General features: G+C 43.8%; 1 protein-coding gene across 3 annotated transcripts; it reads right to left on the bottom strand.

Annotated features, from left to right (window-relative positions):
• Positions 1-280: 280 nt before the first annotated feature.
• On the bottom strand, positions 281-27,172 carry Zbtb25 (zinc finger and BTB domain containing 25). Of its 3 annotated transcripts, none has more exons than XM_052185641.1 (3): positions 26,750-27,172; positions 14,007-14,186; positions 281-6,332 (listed from the first exon to the last, which is right to left on the bottom strand). In XM_052185641.1, the coding sequence occupies exons 2-3, from the start codon at positions 14,177-14,179 to the stop codon at positions 5,189-5,191; spliced, it is 1,317 nt and encodes a 438-aa protein (XP_052041601.1). In that variant the 5' UTR covers positions 14,180-14,186; positions 26,750-27,172; the 3' UTR covers positions 281-5,188. The 3 variants fall into 3 exon arrangements, with proteins under 3 accessions (XP_052041601.1, XP_052041602.1, XP_052041603.1); XM_052185642.1 differs by having other exon boundaries at positions 26,970-27,172; XM_052185643.1 differs by lacking the exons at positions 14,007-14,186; positions 26,750-27,172 and adding an exon at positions 7,071-13,995.
• Positions 27,173-27,296: the final 124 nt, after the last annotated feature.

Here is a 27,296-nt window from a genome sequence, read left to right as displayed (position 1 = left end):
TTATTTTTGAGACTCAGTTAAGCCTGGTCTTAAACTCAATCATACTGCTTCAGCTTCCTGAATGCCAGCTGAGGTTTCTCCTGACCTACTCTGCCGGTGACTGTGAGGAGCCCATGGCAGCTGTGCTGAAGGAGTACCTGAGGAATTAGGGCACACACACAGAAGCCCCAGGGGTTCGTCCAATCTACAATGAGAGTCAGTTCAGGACACCCGAATTTAAGACATCCAGATTTAGGACTGTGACATACCAGATTAAAAAGAGAGACCAATTACACGAGCATGACTGAGCATAGAAATGTTTATAGAGTTCACTTCTAAGAACTTAACAACTTATTAATGAACACCACAGACATATTTAGTTTAAGTACACTAAAAGACACAAGTTACATTGTAAAAATTTTCCACATGAACTATTTTTAGCACAGATACCACAAAAATACCTATCAAGTATTCATAAGGGATTTCAGTTTCAGTATCGAGAATCTGCCCGTGCGAACAGGCCTCAGGAGCTGTCTGTCCACTTCCCAGCTGGTTCTTCCTTCATGACTAGGAGGCATTTCCGTCAGTGTTCAGAGAAAGCATTCCAGCTTTACTTCAGAAGAACATTAGTGAGTCCTGCGGATACTCCTCACTCCAGTTGCTGTCCCTAGTTATTACTTAGACCATTTTCATCCAAGAAACAATGGGATTTTTATTTTCTTTGTTCCTTTTCTTATACGAAAATAATGTATTTGGAGGGAAGTTTCATTAATGCTGAAATTGGCATATTCTACTTGCAGTAATTTCACATCCTATCTTCCTTGCTGAACGGTAGAAAGTACAGAAAAGGAAGAATTCAAGTAGCACTCCTATTTCTGGCACATTTTTGTAAAAACAAATTTTCAAAATTAATTATCTGTCTAGTAAATGGTGCTTGAGTGCTGCACCACATTCTAGAATCTGCCGGATGGAATGCTGACCAGGGCTAGCTGCGGAACCACTTCCTGGTGGTGGTCTCTATCAGCACACTAACCATCTTAGAGCAAAGCCTCACAACGCCCCGTGAGGTAGGTGCTGCTGACTTCACCTGGAAGAAGTAACCAACCACCTCGAACGTTCTATGTAGTAAAAAGTGGCAACGCTGTTTGCCCGGCAGACCACACCTACTGAGCGCTCCTATCAACCACCAACAAACGCCGAAATGGCCTCTGCTTTTCTCCAGAAAACACCTGCATGCAGGATCTATAAAGAAGGGAAGACTTAGGGCTGGCCCAAGCAGACGAGATCATTTAGTGTCTGCACACAGAAGACACACATTTTGTTATCCTTCAAAATGTTACCCAGCAGGCTACTCACCTCAACACAAGAGGGCGCCATTTGGCCACAACATACATATAGCAACTCTTGGTTCAACTAGGCTACCATTATACAAACCACACTGCTTGAGAGAGGTGGAGGGGGATAGGGGGGGGGGGAGGAGGGGAGGGGAGAGGAATGACGGGAAGGGTTTCATTTTGCAGATGTGACAAAAAGTAAAAGGTTGTTCCTGAAAACCTTTTAAAATATGAATAATTTTTCACCCAATGAAGAATCTTGGTTTTTCATCTTAAAAACCAAACCAGGCTGTTTGACTCCCCAGGCTGTAGGCAATACAGTGCACGCCTGCTACCCAGGCACTTAGGAGGTGGATGCAGGATTGTTTCAAGTCCCAGGCCAGCGGGGGACATATCAGAAGACCTAATCTCAAAGGAACCAGCGTGAGTTGGAGAGGTGACTCAGTGCTTAAGGTATTTGCCATTCTTGCAGAGGACCTGGTTCAGTGACAGCACCCACATGACTTCCAGAGGTTCTGATGCCCTTTTCTGGCCTCACAGTTATTGTGTGCAGAATACACACAATATTCTGACACACAATCTACACACACAATAGATCTCAGTATAACTATGAATATCAGGAATAAGGTGAAGCTCTCAGTGCTAAAGAACTTTAATAATGGGGACCATTATTAGATGGTTATCTTAAAGCCCATAGAGTCCCACTCATACGTTCTGCACGTGAGGAGCATGAGCAGGCGTGGGTGTACACCTATGTGGGTACACAGAGACCAGAGACTGACAACATGCCTTCCTCACTCGCTCTCTGCCTCAGTTTTCTGAGACAGTCTCACTGAACCTGGAGTTTGCTCTTTCTGCAAGGCTGGCCAGCCTGAGAGCCCATTATCTGTCTCTGCTCCCAACCAGCCCTGGGCCTACAGATACCACACCTGCCTCAGGTTCAAATGCAAGAACGGCAATCCCATTACTCACAGAGCCATTTCCCCAGGCCTCAGGTATTTACTAGGTATTATATTTGCTAATACAATTTTATTAACTCTTTGAGAACTTCATATATATACAGTTCTGCTTTACTGACGGTGTAACGTCTGATGCTCCTGGCCCGCCCTGAGCTGCTGTCTGCGCCCACACACCTGTCCTGAGAGCACACTCCATACCTCTGCTCTCACCCCAGTCAGGGCTGTTTTAGGATCAGACTAATGACCTGGTGAGCAGGGAGGATTATGGGAAAGCTGAAAAGTAAGGTTTTCCTTGAGAAGGCTTGGGGAGCTCAACGTGGGAGGGCACCTATAATGCCAGTGAGTGGAGAGGGGAGGCAGGCGTGTCAGGAACTTAGGGCCAACTTCAGCTATGTTGTGAGTCTGAGGCCTGCCTGGGATCTATAGCTCAAAAACTCTATATATCAATGTAAATATATTGAGATATAATTGTGTATCGCAAAAAAGTTAAAGGTAGAGAATATATCCTAAATAGCCTAAAATATATGAAGTCAGTATCCGTGTTTCTGTAAGATTAAATTACTGAAGTAACTGAGTAATTGCTTTGATGACTTAAGTTTAATATGTAATTATGAACCCCTCATAACAGCACACTTGTTTAACCACCCCTAATACAATCCATTCTACCACTAGCTAGGTTTTGTTCTCAAAACACATCAGTGTTGATCCCAGAGCCTATCTCTCTAAATCAGAAATTCAGTTACCTTAAAACAGTACCCAGCAGGGTTCTTCACTTGGCCCTTAAAAGTTACCACCCTGAAGGCTGGATGGTGCTCCAGCCCGAGATCCCAGCACTAAGGGGGCAGGAGAGGACAACGGTGAGCTCAAGCCTGGGCCAAGTAGCAAGAATGCCTCAAAAACTTAAAAACAAGGAACCTACTACTTTGGTTTGGTGTGGTATCTGTGTGTGTGTGTGTTGTGCTGTTTTGTTTGAGACAGGGTCTAACTATGTCACTCTAACTGGTCTGGAAATCACTATATAAACCAGGATGGCCTTGAATGCAGAGATCAGTCTCACAAGTTCTGGGATTAGAGGCCCATGCCACTAACTCTGAAACTTTGTTACTCAACCAAACTCACCATTTACCCAGAAAAATAAAAATAAAAACAAACTTTTGTTTCAGACTTAGCTGGAACACTCTGACCTTCTGACAGACACAGGTAGTAGAACCTCTTAAATGTCTTCAGAGGTACGGGAGTGAGGTTAGTGTCCCGTCAAAATTAAATGGCTATATTGAGGTGTCTGTGAGATGGCACATGCCCCATGGTCCTGGCCACCTGGGAAGTTGAAAAAGAAAACTGTTTGTGCCCAAGATTTTAAGGACAACCTGGTAACATAGCAAGACTCTTGTTTCCAATCTGTGTGTGTGTGTGTGTGTGTATACCAACTTAAATATTCTTCAAATGTCTGTGAGCTGGAACTTTAATAGGGGAGGGGAGGAGGCGGGCCGTTCTACAGTCTCTCTTGCCTTCTGATCCTTGAGAGCAGAACTTCAAATTTAAACAACATTTCAGAGACAATGAAATTTGCTGGGCTACTTGTTAGGTACAGAAAATTCATCACTTAGTCCAACAACTTTCATTTTCCTGGAGTTTTAAGTCTCTGAGCGTTGTCACTATAAAAGGGAAGTGAGTATATTCACAAAAGGAGAGCTGCCAGCGTGGGTTTAAAGAGGCCTGGGCCCTTAATGCATCCATGCCACTGGCTTTACTAACAGAAGGTGAAAACCATGCCACTGTAAAATGACCTTTACAAGTGACTTTTAGAAAAGTACCATCACCCCAGACAGCCCTGATGAGTCTGCAACATTAAGTCAGAGAGACGATGTGTATCTTAGCGGTTTCCTCTTCACACTCAGGTGAACCTCCTGCTATAAACATCCAAAAGCATCCAAGAACACACCTTAGATCTGCCTATCTGTAGAGGTTAGCTTACAGACAGAGACCTAGAGCTGGGCTCCACTTAGGTGAATGCACTGGTTTCTCTGTTCAAGACTCTGTCACCACTGACTTCTCTAGTCCTTACTTTTAGCCAAAATAGTTTTATTAAAAATGAGGTATACTCAATGTTTAATAAATAAAAGGCCATGTGAGTGGTGGGAATGCTAGTAAGCACAGTTAAAACTACTCGTGATTTGGTATAGCCATGGCTTAAAACAAAACAAACTTTTATACATTATAATATATAGTTATACATTAAAATAACTACTCGTTTCCTATATATATAGTTATACATTAAAATAACTATTGATTCCTATATGGCTGAAAATATTTAAAAATCATTTTCCTAAGAGCATAATTCATATGAAACCTAAGACAAGTGACAGTTTAGAAATGTGATGTGTGTGAGCATGTCATGTGTGTGGTGGACCCTGAGCCCAGGGCCTCGCACATGCTAGGTAAGCACTCTATAGATGAGCTTCATTCCCAATCTCTAAGATAGTCTTTAAAACAGATCTCATCTGCTTCATACTCAAGTTCATTTTACTGATTCTGCAACCTGGAAAAACAAGAGATTTTATAAATAATCACTCACATTAATATTTCTACATTAACTTCTGATTTTCAAATTATGATTTAATTTATAGAAAAGCTCATAGGATAATTTGAAAGTTGTGTTTATAACACTGTGTGGTTGCTGGAAATCTACTCGGGCCCTCTGGAAGAGCAGTAGGTACTCTTAGCCTCTGAGCCATCTCTCCAGGACGCAAGTTATGTTTAATTGCCATGTCTTATAATGAGAACTGTTATGTTCAACCGCAAAACACAGGACAGATCATTTTAAGTCAAAAGACCTCGAGGAGGGAACTAACTTATGATTAGGATGGCACGTGACTCTCTCCTAAGAGCGGTGTAAAAGTCCTGCAGGAGAAGTCGCTACTCAACTAGGATGGTGTCCACACCTGCTTGAGTGAGCTCTGACTCTAAGGCACAAGGCAAGTCTAAATGTTCTTGTGACAAGCGAGAGCTTTTTAAGGGGACATCAGGCCAGCTGTCACAATACTGCTGAAACCTCTGGGCCAATGAATTTCCAAACCTTTGGCATCGGTTAAATCTGTAGGATTTACCTTTGTGTGTATACATGTGTTCTAGTAACTGGCTCTTTCGAAGAAATTTATGACCACAGATGGTACAACTGATTTTTCTTTTCCTTGAAAAAGAAAAATTACAGTTTAACTCTACTGGCTCTGTGTCTTTGGAGATCAGAGACACTTGACTGATCTGTACAGGCTCGGAGGCACCCCTGCTCTGGAGCTCAGGCGGGGGTGGCTGCTGCTCACTCTCCTTGATGAGGAAGGAGCTGAGCCTCCGGCACTGAAGAGCCTCACTGCCGTCACTAAGTGGATGCACTTCACCAAGGTCATTACTTTCCAAAATGGAAGCAGGAACACCAAAAGGGAGAGCTCCCGACACATGGGTATGGAGGTGCTGCCTCAGGTTACTTCGGGATTCAAAACGCTCCCCACAATAATGGCATAAGTGGGCTTTGATACTGTTTTCTGTAAAAGAGGGGCCAGTCACCTCTGATGAGGACGAGGAGTGGCTCTGGGAGATCACAGGCTCTGGATCACATCTCTCCTGTTTGATGGACACTGGGGGCTTCCGGTGCTCCTCCAAGGCCTGGGCAGCAGGATGGGCCCTCTGCTGCTCCGCTGCACCATCATCTAGCCCGATGGCAAGGGAGAGCTGCAGCTGGGGGTGGTCACCTGGGACAGCAGCTCTGTCTCCACTGCTATTGGGAGGAGTTTCTTTGATCTCCAGCCCTTGTTTGACAGCTGTTTTCTGGGTTGTTGAAATCTGAATACCATACAAATTTGATGTCTGCACAGTCTCGGGTGAGAACACTTGATTCATTTCAGTTGCAATGTGAGAAAGGTAGTCAGCATGAAGAAATCGGATCCCCTCCTCCAAACGACTGTGATCCACAATCTGTTTTGGCCCTTTTCCTGTGTACATAATATGCAACAAGTAGCTGAATATATCGGGCTGGATGTCAGCTGGCTGTATTTTTATGCATTCACTGTTAAAACAAAAACCCACACAAAATGAAATACAACCTAGTTGGCCTTTTGGTTTCTAACAATCTTAGGTTAAAACAAATTCTTCCTTAGAGGTTTAAATCTGGCAATCTGCCTTGATGAAATACAACGGCAAAAATCACTCTTTGAATTTAACTGCCTTTATGGTTCATCAGCAAGCCTCTGTGCGTCCAGTCTATTGCCTACCAGCAGGAAACGCAGAGATGTTCAGACTAGTTCAACGCCAGGCGACTCCTAGGCAGTACGGTCTATTCTAGGTACTAGAGGACAGAGAGAGGATAGAGGGACTAAAATAGGCGCTCGCTCTGCTTTCATACTGAACATACAGTGAAAGGAACTAAACACAGACACTCGAAAGGATGCTTGGATGCTGGTGTTCGCTGTACCATTCTTTACAGTAGCTAAAAACTGGAAACAACTAAATACTCATCAAAAGATAAATAGAGCCAGATGTTGTGGTGCAGCCTTTAATCCAAGCACTTGGGAGGCTGAGGCAGGTGAATCTCTTTGAGTTTGAGGCCAGCCTGGTCTAAATAGAGAGTTCCAGAACAGCCAGAGCTACATAGACAGTCTCATTCTCGATAAACAAAAAGCAAACAAATAAACAGAAAAGAAAAGAAAAAAGAGAGAAAGAGAATGTCTTAGTCAGGGTTTCTATACCTGCTCAAAACATCATGACCAAGAAGCAAGTTGGGAAGGAAAGGGTTTACTGAACTTACATTTCCACATTGCTGTTGATCACCAAAGGAAGTCAGGACTGGAACTCAAGCAGGTCAGGAAGTAGGAGCTGATGCAGAGGCCATGGAGGATGTTCCTTATTGGCTTGTTTCCCCTGGCTTGTTCAGCTTGCTTTCTTATAGAACCCAAGACCACCAGCCCAGGGATGGGGGATGGCCCCACCTACAAGAAGCCCTCCCCACTTATCACTAATTGAGAAAATGCCTTACAGATGGATCTCATGGAGGCATTTCCTCAAGGGAGGTTCCTTTCTCTGAGATAACTCCAGCTTGTGTCAAGTTGAGACACAAAACCAGCCAGTACAATTGACCCCTTGTCAACCTGACACAGAAACACATCACTATAAAACTTCAACCCTTACTTTTTTATTCATCCCCAAGATCTAAATAAATTTAAAAGTCCCACAGTCTTTGAAAATCCTTACATATTAAAATTTCAATCCCTTTAAAATATTTAATCTCTTTTAAAGGTCTCTTAACTGTGGGCTCCACTAAAATACTTTCTTCCTTCAAGAAGGAAAAATATCAGGGCACAGTCACAGTCAAAAGTAAAATCAGACTCCAACTATCCAATGTCTGGGATCCAACTCATGATCTTCTGAGCTCCTCCAAGGGCTTGGGTCACTTCTCCAGCTCTGCTCTTTGTAGCACACACCTTGTCTTCTTCTAGGCTCCAGCTGCCCATACTCCACTGCTGCTGCTGTTCTTGGTGATCATCTCATGGCACTGGCAACTCCAAAACACTGCTGTCTTCTGCTGTAACTAGGCTTTACCAATAGTCTCTCATAGGCTCTCTTCATGGTGCCACGCCTCAACTCCTTTGCATGACCCCTTCAGTCCTGGGTCATCAATTGCAACTGAGGCTGCACCTTCACCAATGGCCTTGTGCTGCCTCTCAGAGTGCCAAGCCTCAGCTGCTCTTCTTGACCCCTTCATGCCGTCAAAACCAGTACCAGCTGGGTGATTCTTACACATTACCAAGTCCAGCCACAGTACAAGGTACAACCTTGGTTAATTCTGGAACACAGACTCTATGTGCTCTTAGAAAACACTTCCCAGAAGATCTCACCTCAATGATGCTGGTCTCTTCTTAATCACCACTAATTTCTTAGCTCTAGCTAACCAACATCAATAGTCCCAGTAATGCAAAGGTTTTGCTTTAGTGGTTCTGGTATCTTGTTACTCACAGCTGATTTTTCAGCCCCAGCTAACAAAAACACAGAATCTTCACAGTCAAAACAGCAACAGCCCTGATAAGAGTCTCAAATTTTCCCTCTGAAATTTCACAAGCCAGGCCTCCATTTTCTGTACTGTTCTCAACATTATCTTCCAAGCTCCTACAGAACATTCCACAGAGCTCTTAACATCCTAATGGCTCTTCTAGCTCAAAGTTCCAAAGTTCTTCCTCAGTCCTCCCCAAAACAAGGTCAGGTTGTTACAGGAATACCCCACTCCTGGGGTACCAATTTGTCTTAGGGTATCTATTCCTGCATAAACCATCATGACCAAGAAACAAGTTGGAGAGGAAAGAGTTTATTCAGCTTCCGCCTTCCACATTACTGTTCATCACCAAAGGAAATCAGGACTGGAACTCAAGCAGGTCAGGAAGCAGGAGCTGATGAAGAGGTCATGGAGGGATGTTCCTTACTGGCTTGCTTCCCCTGGCTTGCTCAGCTTGCTTTCTTATAGAACCCAGGACTACCAGCCCAGGGGTGGCCCCACTCACAAGGGGCCCTCCCCCCTTGATCACTAATTGAGAAAATGCCTTACAGCTGGATCTCATGGAGGCATTTCCTCAAGGGTGGCTCCTTTCTCTGAGATAACTCCAGCTTGTGTCAAGTTAACACACAAAACCAGCCAGCACAAAGAAAAACAATGGGTAAGCTCAGCGGGCTGTAAACATCACATATGCCATTCTGCTCTAAGAACGAGGAAATTCTGGTATGGGTTATAACTTGGAACTCTTGAAATCATACTAAGTAAAACAAAACAAAACAAAACAAAACAAAATGGATACAAAAGGCCAAAAACTGTACGGTAAGTACCACATCATGAAATATCTAGAACAAAACCAGGCCATTAATCCCAGCACTCACGGACAGCCAGGGAGAAAGAAGCCCTCTCTGGGAAAAACAGAACCAACCAAAGGAGAAACATCTAAGACAACACTTAAAAAGAGACAGAACCGGGCTGGACAAAGGACTCAGTGCTTAGAAATACTTGTTGTTCTTCTAGAAGACCTGGTTTTGATTCCTAGCACCCACATGGTGCCTCAGAAATGTCTGTGACTCCAGTTCCAGGGGACCAGATGCCCTCTTCTGGCTTAGTAGGCACCAGGCATGCAAGTGGAGCATATACATCATTCAGGCCGTACACCCATATACAAGGGACAAGGACAGAGACACGAGGGGTGGGGTAAGGGGTGGTTCCAGGAGGCTGAAGGAGAATGGAGGTATGGCTGGCTATTCCTGGTCGACAACTCAACTCTTATCTGGAATGAACTACAATCCAGGACTGGAAGGCTCACCTGTGACCCTAATCTGGATGCTGGGAGATACAAGTTTCTGACCTGTATCCTGGCATGGAGATATTGAGGTATAGTGGCTATAAATCCCAGAAGATTAGGACAGGGAGATCTCTGAGTTCACAATCATCTGGGACAAAGCAAGTCCCATATCCAGGTGTGGTGGCACACACCTTTAATGTAGGCCACACCTTCTGCTGGAGACCTACATAAGGACATTAGAAGAAGGGAGACTGTCTTCTTTGCCTGCTTGCCTTGTGGGACTGAGAAACTGCTAGATCCTTGGACTTCCATTCACAGCTTCTGCTGACCATTGGTGGGGAGTTGGACTAGAGACTGTAAGTCATCAACAAATTCCCTTACTATATAGAGACTACCCATACGTTCTGTGACTCTAGAGAAACTGACTAATACAGGAGAGTTTTTCCTTAATATGTTTCTGTTAGGAAGTGATGAAAAGGTTTTGGAAACAGCAGTGACAGTTGCAGGTAACATAATGAATGTAATTACTGCCATTTAGCTGGACGATTTTAAATTGTTTTTTTGGTTTTTGGGGGTTTTTTTGGAGACAGAGTTTCTCTGTGTAGCCCTGGCTGTCCTGGAACTCACTCTGTAGACCAGGCTGGCCTCGAACTTAGAAATCCACCTGCCTCTGCCTCTCAGAGTGCTGGGATTACAGGCATGCGCCACCACCACCCGGCGATTTTAAATTGTTAATTATAGAGGCCCTCCTCCGAAAATCAAAACCAGGGGCTGAGAGAGATGGTTCAATGCTTAAGAGCACTTACTGCTCTGCCGCTTCTTCAAATGCATTATCTCCCTTTGGTGCCTCTCCTCTAATTGCACAAAGGTCTGCTTTATTATGCTATCTTAGTAACCATATTGACTTTGAAATTCCTAGGATGCTTTTCAAAATTATACTTGGATTCATTCATGATTTAAACATTTAGAAGCCAAAACAGTTACATTTTAACAAAACAATTATTTACATTTTAAATGTTAAAATTTTATCATATACCTTTAAAAATATGAATATTTTTTGTTGGTTTGGTTTGCTTTTGGTTGTTTATCATTTTGTTTTTTGGTTTTTAATATTTTTTATGTGGTATGAGTGTTTTGTCTGCATGATGTGAGCTGTTATATGTGTGCTGGAAACTGAGGCCAGGCACTCTGGCAGAGCAGTAAGTGCTCTTAAGCATTTTTTTTGTTTTTTGTTTCCCTGAAGCCATCTATCCTGGGAGCCAGCATATTGACAATCTAGCTTCTCTACTCCTTCATCCTGACACCCCACTTCCTCTCTTGGGTTTCACTCTTTGATCTGCCCTGTCTATTCACCAACATGTTCTATGACATGTATTCTGGGAGTGTAAATTCAGAATTCTGTTACCTGAAGATGCTTATCAATACAAACATAACACAAGGCAAGCCTCACCTTCACAATGCCTGTGTTTAGATGGTGTTTCAGAAGCTAAACAACTCACAGCTCAGACTGAGCGGGAGATAGCATTTGTAGTGTGGTGAAAGTGATCTACAGTGTCACGTCAGAGACAAAACTCCTCTAGCAGTATCTCATTCCAACCCCATCTTCGTACCATGCCACACTTTAGAGCCACCTTATCTACTCTGTTGTGTGAATGATCATATCTTCATTTTATATCACCTTTGTTTGTGTGATGGTTTGTGTATGCTTGGCCTATGGAGTGGCACTGTTAGGGGCATGGCCTTGTTGGAATAGGTGTGTCTTTGTGGAGTGGGCTTTAAGACCTTCATCCTAGCTGCCCGGAAGTCAGTACTCTGCTAGCAGCCTTCAGATGAAGATGTAGAACTCTCAGCTCCTCCTGCACCATGCCTGCCTGGATGCTGCCATGTTCCCACCTTGATGATACTAGACAGAACCTCTGAACCTGAAAGCCAGCCCCAATTAAATGTTGTCTTTTATAAGACTTGCCATGGTCATGGTGTCTGTTCACAGCAGTAAAATCCCAATTAAGACGGCTTGTTTCTTTTGTTTGTTTGTTTGTTTTTCTTTTTCTTTTTTCTTAACAGGGTTTTACTATATTGTCCAGGCCAGGCCTGGCACTAGTACAGGCCGGCCCCAAACTCACAGGGATTCTCCCATATCTGTACCTAAAATGCTAGGATTATAAACATTAGCCAGCACACCTGGATGGACTAAGCCTTCAATCAATGTTTGTTATATTTGTTCTTATTAGTATGTTCTACTATGGATACCATGAACTGAGTTTAACAGTGATATATCAAAGTTATGGACCAAACTGTAATCCATGCTATTTCTCCTCCAAGTGTAATACTCCTCCTTATATTCTTCTGCAACATCTGAAAGACTCTTGATTTTTCGGATTTGTAAAGTCTGTTTCAAACTTCTCAAAACAGGCCTGCTGGAATTCTTCTACTCTAAGTACACCTGATGTTTGACACCATACCAAATGATGTTGATGTTTACTAAGAACAAAGCTCTGTTTTAAACATTTTAATGTTAATTTAATCCACTTACTCTTTTAATACCCAGAAGGAGAGTATACTATCGTGGAATTTAACAGACAAGAAAACTGAGGTCAGGGTTTGAATATGAACTGTCCCTTGAAGGCGCAGGTGTTCAGTCTTACAGCCTTGGTGGCCAGCTGACGGGCTCTGGGGAAGTGACTGGGTCATAAGGACTCTGGCTTCACTGGTGTGCTCTCCATTCATGGAGTCGCAATGTCATGTGACTGCATTACTTGAAGGTGGGAGAAGAGTCACTAAGAACAGTCTCCAGCGCTGTTTATCTAGTCCCTGGTCACTGCACTGGTCCTGCTTTCTACCTGCCTACCTCAAAGTGCGTAGCTTTTCTGTTCTGCTTCTTTCATGGTATCTCTGCCTTCCCAGTGTTAGAAGTCACAGGGAGCCAGCCGGCTGCAGGTGCACTAAAGCCTGAGACTGGAAGCACAACAAATCCTTGTTTTCTTAGGCATTTTGCCACAGCACCAGGGAGTGACTAACACAAGATGCAGCAATTATTTTCTTCACATTTAATTCTCTATCAGACTATAGAGTTCTTGAAGACAGAGTATAACTTACTTATAACCGTATTCTAGCTCAATCTCTAATATATATGTACTTAGGAAATATTTAAATGATTGAACAGTTAAATAAAAAAATAGATAATTGAGATTTGACACCTCAATTTCATGTAAGGTTCTTTAAAAGCAAACAAAACAACCGACCAAATATCCAGGGAACCAAGCCTGGTGGCTTGCGTCTATGGTTCTAGCTCCTCAGAAGGCTGAGGCAGGAAGATCACAAGTTCAAGGTCCTCCTGGGCTTCGGAGTGAGTTCAAGCAGCCTGGTCAACTTAGTGAGACTCTATCTCAAAATTTATAAACAAACAAACAAACAAACAAACAAGCAATATTTTAGAATTGTCTAAACATAGACTGGACCAAAATTAATCTTTTCTAAGAGCTCAGAATTTGAATTCCCATACCACCTAAATTCAAAAACTGCAAAAGAATTAAAAGAACACAAAAACAGGAAATGTGAAACAAATACTCTCTAACTGATGATGTCCAGTATGTGATGGTACAATGTGACACTGAAATGATGCTACACCAAAAATCAACAGCCTAGTGCTTAAGTACACAGGTTAACTTCAGAGTTACACTTGAGCCCAATGGATCAGCTATTTAATCCTTCCTATGGGGCTATTTAACAGCTCAGTCTCAGCTGCCTTTTCTCTAACACCAGGATAACAGTGGAATTTACATTATAGGACTTGATGCTTGGGTAATAGGTTAAGCCTTTTTTGTTGGTAGTGGGTTTTTTGAGACAGGATCTCCTTAGGCAGCCTTCAGTGGCCTAGAACTCACAATGTAGACAAGTTGGCCTCCAACTTAGAGATCCCCTTGACTCTGTCATGTGAGTAGTAAGATTAAAGGAATACAGCCCCACACCAGACTAGGCTAAACCTTTAATCAATTTGAGTTATACTTGTTTTCAGTAAGTATGTTTTACCATGGATACCATATACTGAGTTTAATACTGACATATATATGTTTTTATAATTAAAATTTTGATTTAGGGTAACCCAATAGTAAGCCCTTAAACCAGTGATTCTCAACCTGCAGGCTGCAACCCCTCTAAGGTCAAACAATCCTTTCACAGGGTCAATTATCAGATATCCTACATATCAGATATTTATATTATGATGTGTAACAGTTAGCAAAGTTACGGTACACGAAATAATTTTATGGTTGGGGGTTACCACAACACAAGGAACTGTATTAAAGGGTCTCAACATTAGGAAGGTTGAGTAACCACTGCCTTAAATGACATCATAAGACATATGTATCACAATATTAAAAAAATTCTTCTCATTTACAAAAGCCCCTTCTTACCTTGTTTGGTGAATAAAAATCATCTTGAAATAGTTAGAAAAAGCAGCAAGTACTGCTCTGTGGGCTTTGAAGTAAACATCCCCAATAGCAACTGTGCAGTCACACAGAAAGCCAAATTCTCGCTGCATGTTCAGCTGCTGCAGAAGCACAAGGCTATGGCTAGCAGTATCCATTGCGGCTCTGAGAAAAACCAACATAGATATATATGTTTGGGATATATAGATGTTCATATACATACATACATACATACCTACACACACACACAAATATATGTACTTACACACAAAACTGGTTATGGTTCACACAAACCTAGAGCATTAAGGCCTCATTTTAAGTGAAAATATTCAACACTGTTGACTTCGATAACATTAAACCTTCGATAACATTAAACCCCTCAATTTCGACAACTGAGATAAACTCTACTGATCAGTAAGACCGTCTTTTTAAGTGAGGAAGAAGGTAATTTGTATGGGAGAAATGCTCATGCTTTTCGATGTGATCATGCTTCACTTTGGTGGGTGTGTGCTTGATCACACCAGGGCCTTGCACATGCCAGGCAAGCCCCACTCCTATTCTCCTTATAGGTTAATGCCTGGGGCTTCATCTACACCAGGTAAACACTCTACTTCTGCCCTCCACCCCCATGTTGTGATCACGTTTCTAATGCTGTTTCTTAACAGGAGAGATAAAATGAGACGCTGCTGTGTGGCTCAGAGTTACATGAGGTAACTTAGTGAAAACTGGGTTGTAAAGTGCTATTGAAATGTGGGAATGACAGGGCATCCTACCTGGTTGTGAGCCTCGACTGTCTCTTCAGCCTGATGGGCATCCTACCTGGACTAGAACTGTCCGTTTTCTTCTGAGATCCTCTGGCATTCAGGAGACACTGGCCTCCTGACTGTCATGTTTGTGGGACTTAGCAGTCACAGATGTCAACCCATACTCTGATTTATATGGGGCCTGGGAACTCACGAGAAAGAACCTACAACCTGATCTCATACACATCAGGATGTAGATTCTCCTGGTAAGAAAAGGGAGATCTGGCAAATGAGCCTCCAGGGGGAAAATTCTGCATGAGGATATGCAAGCAAGTTCTGGCCAAGACAGACTGTGTAACTGTGTGACTAAACAACAAAGTCACAGGAACGTCAGCTTCAGGCAGGTGTGAGGCTAATCTTCACCACCACCTCTGCCGCTGTGCAAAGAGCCCTGGTGCTTTGTGAAGAAGGCAGCTGAAATTCAACAGTGTCACTAAGTGTGGTGGGTGGATGTGTTTGGCCCACAGACTCATGTGTTTCGATGCTTGGTCATAGGGAGTGGCACTATTGGGTGTGGCCTTGTTGGAGGAAGTGCATCACTGTGTAGGTGGGCTTTGGGGTCCCCATGCCTGAGTTCTGCCCTGTGTGGAATCAGAACCTCCTCCTGGCTGCTTTTGGATCAACAGGTAGAACTCTCAACTCCTTCTACAGCACCATGTCTGCCTGCAGGCTGCCATGCTTCCCGCCATGATGATAATGGCCTGAACCTCTGAAACTGTAAGCCAGCTCCCATTAAATGTCCTTTGTAAGAGTTGCCATGGTCATGGTGTCCCCTCACAGCAATAAAGCCCTAAGACACTAGGGAACTGGAAGAACACCCTTTCAAAGAGCAGATTCTGAAAGTGAGAATGAGGTTTCTTCCATAGCCAGAGACCAAGGTCTGAGGAGGTCGGTCAGTGATGGAGGCTGGGGAAACCACTAGGAGATGAGCAGGAGCATGGGTAGCAAACAGGTGAGCACTTGATGGTGAGACAATAAAGACAGCTAACACATCATTCCTATGTTAGGCACTTTAGCCCATTCCATTCTTAACAGAACTTTCCAAGCCAAGGAATATTTGGTTCCCTTTATAACTCAGGACTGAATGACGAGCCCCCAAGCAAGATCACACTGCTAGTAAGGGGAAGAAGCAGAGGATTCAAACCTAAGCTCTAAAGGCTAAATCCTCCCCCATATTCCCTAAAAAGAAACATGACCCACAAACTAGAGGAGCACAGATAACAACTCCACAGGAAACTTAAGGAATATTAACAAACAGGAGTTAGGGAGAGACCTGGTTGTCCTGCTGGTTAAGCAGATGATATGCAACAACAACAAAATGTATATGGAAATAAAGTCTAAAATATAACATGACACTATTGACAAAAGGACCTGTTTTATTAACAACTACATAATATATTAATGCAACATAAGACATAAGAGACAGAATATAAAACTACATAAAGAAAACTGTGTAAAAGGCACTGAAGTGTTACTTTACTTTTAAACATGAGAGAAAACATTTTACATAAATAACTTCCTGTCTGTATATGCATCACTGGAAAGGTTCAGATGCACCAGGAGGCTTTTCACTCCTCAATAACTCTGGGAAAGAAACTAAGGAGTAGAGATGAAAGTGGGAACTATACTACCTGAACTCAAAGTTACAAACAGTTCAGATAACAATAAATATGAAAAATAAGCCTACCCACCCACCATCCACATAGGAGACTATCATTCTGCACAGGAAGGATCCCTTGGCACGTCCCTCACTTCACCCTCCACCTACCTTACCTCCAAACATAACCACCATCCTCAATTCAGGGTTTTTGACTTCCTTTTTTTAAAAATGTATTTATTTTATGTCTGAGTACACTGTCATCCTGAATTTAGTGTTTTTTAATGTATTTTGTTTATTTTAATGTATTTTGTCTATGAGTACACTGTCATCCTGAATTTAGTGTTTACTTCCTTTTTTTAAATGTATTTATTTTATGTGTATGAATACATTGTCATCCTGAATTTAGTGTATTTATTATGTATAAATACATAATACATCCTAAATTTTCTTAATGTATTTATTATGTATATGAGTACCCTGTCGCTCTATTCAGCGCCACCAGAAGAGGGCATGAGATCCCATTGCAGATGGTTGTGAGCCATCATATGGTTGCTGGAATTGAACTCAGGACCTCTGGAAGAGCAGTCAGTGCTCTTAACTACTGAGGCATCTCTCAAGCCCCTCTTTTGAGTTTCTTATACATCATCACATTTTATTTACTTTAGGTTTTATTTACTTCAAATTATGTGTTTATATGTCTGTATGTGGACACCGGACATGAATACGGATGCTCTTGGAAGTACTGGATCCCTGGGCGCCAACGTTGGGAGACACTCTATGTTGATAAGAACCGAACAGGGGTTTTAAAGTGCTTTCATATGCTGAAACTTCAAGTATAGGTCTTTTTAAAATCTCCTTGTTGCTGGATCAGGTTTCAGATCCCAACACTGATGTAATAAACCAGGTTTCTTGTAAAATGCCTTTACCTACAGCTTCTGACCTCCGTGTACCCACTCACGTACAGACACATGCAAACATAAACTATAAGAGTTTTTAACATTATATTGGGGGGGTACAAGTATGCCGTGGCACACATGGGGAGACAACATGACAGTTCACAGATGAGCCATGTTCTATAATTCTACCATGTAGGGCCAGGGGTTCAAACTCAGGCTGTTGAGCTTAGCAGTAAACACTCTTACTGCCAAGTCATCTCACTGGTCCTACCTCACTTATCATTTTAATCTATGCGCGCGCACATGGGCACATGCATACGTACATGACAGTGAGAGCACAATGCTGGGGAATTGGTTCTATTATATAGGTTCCAGGGCTCAAGCTCAAATCATCAGACTTGGAACAGCAGTCACCTTTATATGCTGCTAAGCCATCTGCTGGCCCTTCCACATGTCAAAAAAACAAAACAACAAACAAAACAACAACAACAACAAAACCTTTAGGCATCACTGAAATAACTCAATGGAAGCCACAGAGCCTATCCTCTGAAATAAAACAACACTCCAAGGCTGGAGAGATGGCTCAGCAATTAAGAGCACTGACTGATCTTCCAGAGGTCCTGAGTTCAATTCCCAGCAACCACATGGTGGCTCACAACCATCTGTAATGGGATGTGATGTCCTCTTCTGGTGTGTGTCTGAAGAGAGTAACAGTGTACTCACATACATAAAATAAGTAAATAAATCTTTAATTTAAAAAAAGGCACAAAGCTGCCACCTAAGGGTCTTATTCTAAGAGGTTATTTGACCAAAAGTTACTACTTACATCACATTTTGCTTCTAAAATATCACCAGTGATGAGGAGATTTTTAAAAGACCTATATTTGAAGTTTCAGCATACAAAAACACTTTAAAATCAATAAAATGGCTCAAAGTAAAATACTCTAAATCAGCTGTTTTCTTAAAAAAATGCTTCACAAAAAACCTCCACCAAATTCTAGCATCATAGGGTTTTCAAATACAGCTTACATATATTCACTGACATAGCCAACTACTGAGCCAGACAGAAATGAGGAATAGCACACACAACGCTGCAATGCAAAGCTCTTGTGGTTAATGGGCTGAGTAACAGTTAAATTTTCATTTCCTCAGCAGATACTCATTGAAACACATACATCAAAAGCAGCATGCATTGCACTAAGTTACAGATTGGGGGCGGGGGAAGCATAAATGCTCCAGTCAAGAATACAGGCTTAGCAAGGAGATAAAACACAAGACAACAATTATGTTACAAATTAAAAGTGTAAAGCGCCCCCAGAACAAGTGGAGATAGGCATGGAGAAGGCAGTGAAAGTAAGATATTCAAACTGGTCTTAACAGGCTCAGCCAGACAGATAAAACCAAATAGCATCACTGGGCGGGGCGTGATTATTTCAACATCAGAATTCCATTTAGTATAAGGGGGGGGAGGAGAAAAGGAGTAAACAGAAGGTCGTGACAGGCTCAGCTCACTGGCATACTAAGTATAAGTGTACCCCACTGTACCTGAAGGGACCCACTGTTTGCAATGAGCTGTGTGAGATGCTTGTGTAGGAACAGCACTGGCGGTCACTCGGTGTCAGGGGGAAACTGCCTGTAAACCTGGACACAGCACTGTAAACCTGGACTCTGAATCCTAATCTCTTAAAGAGTTTCAGGTCAGCCACTAACTAGGTCTGTCCCTTGTCAGGACATTCAATTCCCCGGGCCTCAGCATTCATGAAGTATGGGTAATGGCGATTTCTTCCTGCAGAGTCAGATGAAGCATTCAGGCTAGGCAGGTGGGTCTGGAATTTAAGGCCAGCCTGAACTATAGTGAGACTTTGTTACTGAGGGTGGTGTGTGTGTATGTGTGTGTGTGTATACACATTTGATAGCAGGACCTGTAGTAAGTGTTCAGTAAGTATTAGACAGTACCATCTCTAGGTCGGTCAGTCAAGGAGCCAACTAGAAACCGCACAATGGCAGCGGGAATGGAGAGCGAGAGAGCCAGCAGACGGAACCGACACGCTGTGGCGGCAGCAGACAGGACAGTCAACCACAGGCTGCAAGCTAGAGGTGAGAGGGTTACTAGAAGATGTCATTTATTTCTTCAGCACACATTTTCACAGTAACTGCCATGTTCTTGGTGTTGATATTAAGGTAAAACACCAGAGCTAGCCACAGGAACTGGCTTAGAGGAGGAGGTTTCTTACACAGTGAGTTCAAAGTGTCTACTCCAGGAAAAGGAAGTAGAAATGTCTGGTGATGAGTGAGACAGCTCTAGAAAGAGCAGTGCCAAAGAGGGAGGAGGCCTTTGAAACGACAAGACTGAAGTTTCTAAATATGCATAAAGCTATACAGTGAAGCCAAATTAAAAAAAAAAAAACTTTAAAAAGCTAAGTATGGGTTGGGCCTGGTGGCACGTGCATTTCGCAATCAAAGTCACCCTGGATGCCAGGGCCTGTACCATGTCACAGATTCACAGATTCAAGGCTTGCCTGGGAAAGAGCATAAGCTTAAGTCTGGTTTGGGAAACTTAGAGTTTGTGTCAAAATAAAAATACTTTTTAAAAAAAGGGTGTAGATGATGGCAGAGGATATGTCTAGCACACGTGAGCCCCTAGGTTCACTTTCCAGCACTTAAAAAAAAGCTAAGTATGAAAACTTGGAAAACAGAAAAGATACAATAAAACAAGGCAAGAAACTGGGACCTGGGGGAAAGGCAGAACCGTGAGGGGGGAAGAGTGGTGACCAGGAGCAGGTGACCTACATGTGCCTGAGGCCAACTTTCTGATTCAAGAGGAGCTTTCAGGGTAGAGACAACAAAATAGGAGGTACTGTCAGGGTGGGGCCCTGAGGAAGCTGCAGACCTCAGGAAGAGTGCTGGGTAGAAGGTGAGACCTCTTAGAGCCAGAAGCCAAGCACCAGATTAACCAGGGAGTTAGCTGGAGGGACTGAGGACCTAAAATACTAACAGGATTAAACTATGTCAGGAGCACCTATATGCAGTAACTTCCTAGTTTCCATTTATCCGTCCTCACAACCTCGGAAAGCTGCCTCCAGCTCTAACCCTATTTCACCTCTTGCCTCACGTCTCTCCAACATGGCACCTCTCCTCCATCTTCAGGTACCTGAGCCAGAATTTCTCGGGAAGGAGCTGAGCCCCAAGCTGGCCGCCATGCCCTCCCAGGCGTTGGTGTCGTTCCTTGTACTGGAAGCCTTTTCCAGGCTGAGGTTTCCTATTTGCTTAGAGCCTTATTTTACATCTTTGATCTACTAACTTCTGTGTCACTGTGGGGTCAACCTTCATCGATTAGGGTGATGGCCTCCTGGTCTTTCATTTTCTCATGTCTAGTCACTTACATACTAAAAGCTATGATTAGGGGCTGTTGAGAGGGCTTGATGGTTGAGGAGCTAATTGTTCTCGTAGAAGACCTGGGCTCAGCTTCCAGGACCCAGGCAGCAACTTACAATCTTTTCTAACTCGGAACTCCAGTTCCAGGGGATCAGATGCCCTCTTCTGGACTTCATGGACACCAGGCATGCATGTGGTATACACACATACAAGCAAAGCACTCACACACAGAAAATAATGTAAGAGACTCTTCAGTAATAATCCTCCAAGCAGTGATCTTTTTGTTTTTTATAATTAACTTGGCTGAACTTAACACTCCCAAGTTCTGCCCCTTGATCATGAGCAGCAACTGAAATCCGTGGGTCTGGCCCTAGGTATACTCTTTGGAGGCTGCTGTAAACATGTCCAGCTCAGTGGTAACAACATTCAGAGTATTACACATTACTCCAACAAACCATGTCTTGAGCATCTCCCTCACGTTCCATCTGCATGTTGTGTGCTCTGCCCTTTTCTTCTAGCAACATTACCCCAGTTTTAGTCAGCCACTGTACCATCAAAGCCATAAAAACAGAAACATCCACTGCTAACCTTTCTGCCAATTCAATTTTCAAACACACACATGGTTACAAGACATATATGTGGGCAAAACACCCATATACATAAAATAAAAAATTTTAAATCTGGTAGACAGACAGACATGGTGGTATACTTGTAGTCTAAGCACTTGTGAAGCTGAAGCAGGAAGATTGCTGCAAATTCAGTGTAAGCCAGGGCTACACAGAGTGAGTTCAAGGCTGGCCGGCCTGGGCCTATTTAACAAAAACCAAACAAAGAATTAACAGAAAAGATTTTTGGTAGAAAAAAAGATGTAAAATAGGTTGCAGAAAATAATTTACCCTTCATTATTTAGAGAAGCGAAGAGTTTTAAAATTTTAAAAACATTTTTATTATCAAATTAGTATTTTTAATATTTTATTCTGAGAATTTCATACATGCATAGAAGGTATTTTTATCATAACATCCTTCCCATCTAAGCACCACACCCTAACCCCCAAGGTAATATTTATAACAGGCTGAGTATTGATAGTTATGAGACTATAAAAGTTTTATTTACTTTCTAAATTGCAGTAAATAAGCTCTGGATTAGTTCAAACTGAGATGAAACAAGTTTATACTAGCTTATTTTTAATTTAGTTAGCATGATATTCAATATCTTGGACTGTTTAGAAAACATTTTTGGTTGTTCTGCATTCTCAGAACAGCAGTAGCAGAGCAGGCTAGAATACTTAGCTCCTCATTCTCTCGCACTGTGAGAACCTTTAACAGACTTTATAATCAATTATCAGTAAAAGATAGGAAAGCTGGCAGGGGACTGGCAAGCTTTTCTGAGCAACTTACTCATGGCTATAAATACAAAAGTTAAAAAACTCTCCAGGGCTACATCATAAAAGGTTTTCTACAAGTGTAACTTGGTATTTGTAAAATGGTAAGCATTTTTAGATAATTGTGGATGTATGACAGTTGGTCTGGTTTTATTTGTGAGACAAGATCTCACTATTTAGGCTGACCTACAATTTACTATGTAACCCAAGCTGACCCTGAACTCTGTTCTCCTGCCTCAAGCTCCTCAATAGTGGAATCTAAGCATATCCATCCCATAATTCCAGCAAGTAGGGAATAGTGTTTACTATTGCATAAATATTCCAAAGAACTGGGTTCATTAGATATATAAATATCAATGATTATTGTAAATGTGGCTTTAAAATAAAATTTTAGGTGGTTTAAGGATTATGAGTAGTTAGACATGCTGTTACATACCTGTAATTCCAGCTCATCGAAGTTTGAGGCTTAGAAAAACTTATCTCAAAAAGAAAACAAATAGGAGACTTGGGAAAATAGCTCAGTCAGTAAAGTGTCTGCCACTCAAGTATGAGGACCTGAGTTCAGATCCCCTGTATTCTTATAAACAAAAATAGTGTTTTCTGACCTCCATAGGCAGTCATGGTACACATGTATATGCGTAAAACATCCACACATATAAAAGCTTAAGGCCCCCCCTTAAAAAAAGTTTGTTTATTTATTTATTATATTTGTTTATTAAATACACTGTAGCTGTCTTCAGACACACCAGAAAAGGGCATCAGATGGTGGCTCACACCTATCTGCAATAAGATCTGTTGCCCTCTTCTGGTGTGTCTGAAGAAAGCAATGGTGAATAAAATTAAAAATGTGTTAAGTTCTGTTTTTCCAGAGGACCTGAGTTTGATTCCCAGTGCCCACATCAGGAAGATTAAAACTGCCTGTAATGCCAGCTCCAGGGGATTTGACACCTTTTTCTGGTTCCCCCCCCCAGGACACTGTGCTCACTTCCCCAAACCCCGGGAGGCATTCCCTGGAGCTCACTGGCCTGCCAGGTGTGATGAATCCGTGAGCTCCACCTTCAGTGAGGAAGACACTCAAGGTCAACCCTTGACCTCATACACATATACACACACACACCCATCAAAGAAAAGAAACAGAAATGATCTAAACTAATGAACTAGTAGAGTGGTTAAGAGACCAGGAAGGGCCACACCATTTCCAAACTTTTTGATGAAATCTAGGAAAAAGCATTTATTCTTAAATCCCTCTAAATTTATTTCCATAGCGTCTAAAAATGGTACAGGAACTGAAAATACAGGCACAGATAAAAGCTGCCAGGAGCCCATTCACAGAGAATGTTGGAGAAAGGGCAGTCACATTCTAGAAACCTTCAACAGGTTGGACAGTCAGGAGCCCCGTCTGTGGGCAGACAGCAGCCTCTTCCATCGTGTGTGCATGTGTCTGTCTGATAAAGCACTAAGCCAATAACACTCAGAAATAAAAAACTTAATATAAAAGAAAAGGACCAGATTCTTTTGTATTTGATTTATTCTAAAGACTGCATTCTAACAAGAGCAAAAGAGGTACTCACAGGCTGGGGGAGCGAGACAGCAGCAAGTGATTAAGCTGCCGTGTGAGTAAACCACCATTTCCTCCGCCAGAGTTAGGGCTCCAAGAACACACTACCAACACAGATCCGCCGACGCCATGCAGTGGTGGCGCACGCCTGTAATCCCAGCACTTGGGAGGCAGAGGCAGGCGGATCTCCAAGTTCAAGGCCAGCCTGGTCTACAGAGTTCCAGGACAGACAGAGAACACACAGAGAAACCCTGCCTGGAAGGAAAACAAAACCAAATCCTCTGCCTAAAAAGTCGTGTTTCAGAATAAAACATTGGTTTTAATCTGTATCTACAAAAGCAATTAATTAGAAAAATTTCAAAACCTTAATATAAACATTTTTTTCTTAAGTAAGGTTAATTTTTTTAAGAGAAGAAAAAAAGACCCAATAAAATGAGAACAGAGACCTGAGAAAGGATTGGGGATATAATATAGCCCAGTAGTAGAGGCTTTGTCTAGCAGTCACAAGATGCCAGGTTTGATCCCCAGAGTACAACCAAGTACAATTAAAGTTGACTAGCTTTGAGTCATTTCATGTTAGCTTTGAATACTGCCTTTTCCCTCCACTTTTTTGGGAGTGGGTGGGTGAGGGGGTGGTGAGCAGGCTCCCTATGTAACCCTGGCTGTCCTACAACTTACTATATAGACCAAGCTGGCCTTCAACTCACAGAGAACTGCCTTCCTCTGTTCCCCAAGTGCTGGGACCTAAAGGGGTGCACTACCATGACTGGCAAAACATATTATATGTGTACTTGAATGAATTCAGGGATCTGCAGGAGCCTGTGGGAACCAGGAGGGTCAGACTCCTGGAACTGGAGCTATAGAAGGTTAGTAAGAGCCACACCGGTGCTGGAAACCAAACCTGGGCTATCTGTAGGCATAGAAAGTGCTCTCAACTGATGGAACATCTTGACAGGCTAAAGGAAAAAAAAATTGATTGAGGAACCTGACTAACAAATAGTATGAAGTGGAGATAAACGGATCTAATTCCATAGCCGGAACTACTAAGTGGAGCAGTAATTTCTTTTTGGCTTTCTCTCTCTAAGGACTCAGATGCACATGTTCTGTGGAATAAACAGAAAGGGGCACAAGAAGTAGTGTAGAACTACTTTACAATTCATCAAACTACTGCTTTTCTATGGGAATTCTGTGATAAAATAGCTCTTTTCTAGCTCTTACTTCAAAAATGGACATATTGGTCAGACACCACCAACAGCTTGCGGGGAATCAATCACTCTGGGTCAGTGGTAGGGAAAGCACTATGCAGGCAGCACTTCCCAGCAGCTCAGCCATGCTAGGAGAGTTTACTGCCAAGCCACTTGGGCCCCTCCTCCTCAGCTAGACAGCCTGGCTCCTTTGCATTCCCCTCAGGAGATAGGGTGGAAGTACATAGCTCCACTCAGTAAGGCATAGAGGGCAGGAAAAGTCCTGCTTGGCCTCTCTGGGCAACCACAGGCGCCAATAAATCAGCCACAGGCCATTCTCTCCCCCACCCCCCTTCCTGGGGAGCAAGATGTAATGCAAAAGAGCACTGAAAAGGCTCGGAAGATAAGTCTTCTAGACTTACACTCCTTTGCAAAATACTGTCCAGGCAGCGAGGTTACCTCTCTGGCTCACTTCTGCAAGCTTAAAACATATTTGTAACAAGACAATACTACCTTTTCAGGGAATTCACCTATTAAAACAGCTGGCAAAGTTTAGCACATAAAACTAAGTGACCAAACTTGACGACTGGAAACTCTTTATAGTTAGAAGATGTTTATTATAGTACTGGGCATGGCAAGTCGTGTGTGTGTGTGTGTGTGTGTGTGTGTGTGTGTGTGCCTGGGGGGGGGGATGTTTCCCTGCTTTCTAACTGCCATCCCAGCCATCTCAACTATTTCACGTCCATCCCACGGTGGGTCAGGCAGTGTACCTTTAACTAAAATATCTCCAGGATGCGCCAAAAATGATGCCTACACCTAAGGGAGAAACAAGTGGCCAGACAAGGTGGCACACACCTGTAGTCCCTGCACTCGAGAGCCCGATGCAAGATCCATCACTAGTTCTACACTACCCTGGACTATCAACCTGGGAAGTCCTGTAAACCGGATGTAATCACTTCTGGTGTATATACTGTCCAAAGCAGGATAAACTGGCACGGCAATCTGGAACAATGGTGGGTTCAATGGCAAAAGTGTCTGCAGCCCTAAAGCCTTATGAAAGGCGCAGAAAAAAACTTGATGGAGCAACTCTATGTTCCTTAGGCCGGTGTTAGCTGTGAAATGGGGGATGAACTGGATATAACGTAAGATCCTTTTCAGTTCAGAAAACCCTGATTCTAAGATGTACTTTAATCATGTCAATCAACAACTCTGCAGCTTTTAAAGAACTTGCTCAAGTCTCTAGAGGAAGAAGGCCAAGTTTAATCCCTTAGAGGGAGATGGGAGTTAACTTATAAAATACACAACACTAGCTGCTATCAGGTTCCAGGTACAGCGCGGTGCGTTGCCTAAGCAACTGATAACGGCTTGATTTCTCCAAATGAGTGCTAGGGAGACGATGATAAGGTGGGGGCAGAATTCAAAAAGAAAAATCATCTGAAAACACGTGAGAAAAAAATAATTATTAGGGTAGGGGGCTACTTGTCCTAGAAGCTAGGTACTCACAAACTGGATGGGGGAGGGGAGAGTGAGGGCTGCGCAGCCTGACCCGGATACCCGCCCACTAGCTAGAGCCCGTAGGCCTGGCGCGGCCGCCCGGGACCAGACACAGACGGATTGAGGCTTCTGTGCCCCGTCGGAGCCCGGCCCGCAGCGGGATGGGCTCCAAGGCTGTGCGGCAACCGCGCGCGCCATCCCGCCCGCGTTAGGCCCCGGCGGCCCACGGCCGATGGCGGCTCCGCGCGCCCAGTACTCGCTCGCCGTTGCTAATTTCCTCCTGGGCCCTGCCATCTCCAACGGACCAAAGACACCCCTCTCCCCAGCTACTTGCATCTGTCCCGCGACGGGTGCAGCTGCAGCCGCCGCCCCGGCGGCTCGCGGCGGGAGGGACTGAGCCCGGAGCAGCCCACAGGGGCAGGGCCGCGTCGCTTACCCAGACTCCGCCGCGGCGGCGGGCGGGCTTCTCTGTGCGGGAGGGGCGGGCTCCCGCGCGGCGCACAACACGCGGCTGCGCCCGCTCACGCACCCGGCGGGCTGCTCTCGCGCGGCTTCCCGCGCCGGGCCCACGTGACCGGGCTGCTGGGAAGCGAGCGGCACCCCGGCCACAGTGTGCGTGCCTGCCTGCCCGCCTGCGTGCGTGCGCGCGCGCCTACCCGAGTGGCCAAGGCGGGGGTCGGCCCGCGCTTGGGGCGCCGCTGCCACGGTCCCCAGTCGTGACTGGAGGCGGAAGTGTGGGGACAAGCTTGAGCGTCACAGGCTCTCCACACGTCTCAGCGTGACCCCGGGGACTTTCCCCGGCGTGTGCAAAAAGCACGGGTGCCCCCTCAGCCCTGGGTGGGGACGGGCAAGGATGTACCGGCTTAGGGAGGGGGACGAGGGCGCGGGGCAGGCGGCCACATGCGGCGGGAGCCAGGCCGGGCGGGGCATGGCGGGGGAAGTGACTCAGACCCGAGGCCGGCGGGCCCGCGCGAGGGAGAGTC

The sequence above is a fragment of the Apodemus sylvaticus genome, chromosome 6, assembly GCF_947179515.1.
Source record: "Apodemus sylvaticus chromosome 6, mApoSyl1.1, whole genome shotgun sequence".
Lineage (NCBI taxonomy): Eukaryota > Metazoa > Chordata > Mammalia > Rodentia > Muridae > Apodemus > Apodemus sylvaticus.
This window is presented reverse-complemented; position numbering and strand designations above follow the sequence as displayed.

Bases quoted from the DNA above. Each gene is read 5' to 3' on its own strand.
- Zbtb25 (XM_052185641.1), bottom strand. From the start codon at position 14,179: ATGGATACTGCTAGCCATAGCCTTGTGCTTCTGCAGCAGCTGAACATG. The intron at 6,333-14,006 runs GTAAGAAGGGGC...TTGTTTTAACAG, and splicing joins ATTTTTATTCACCAAACAAG to TGAATGCATAAAAATACAGC.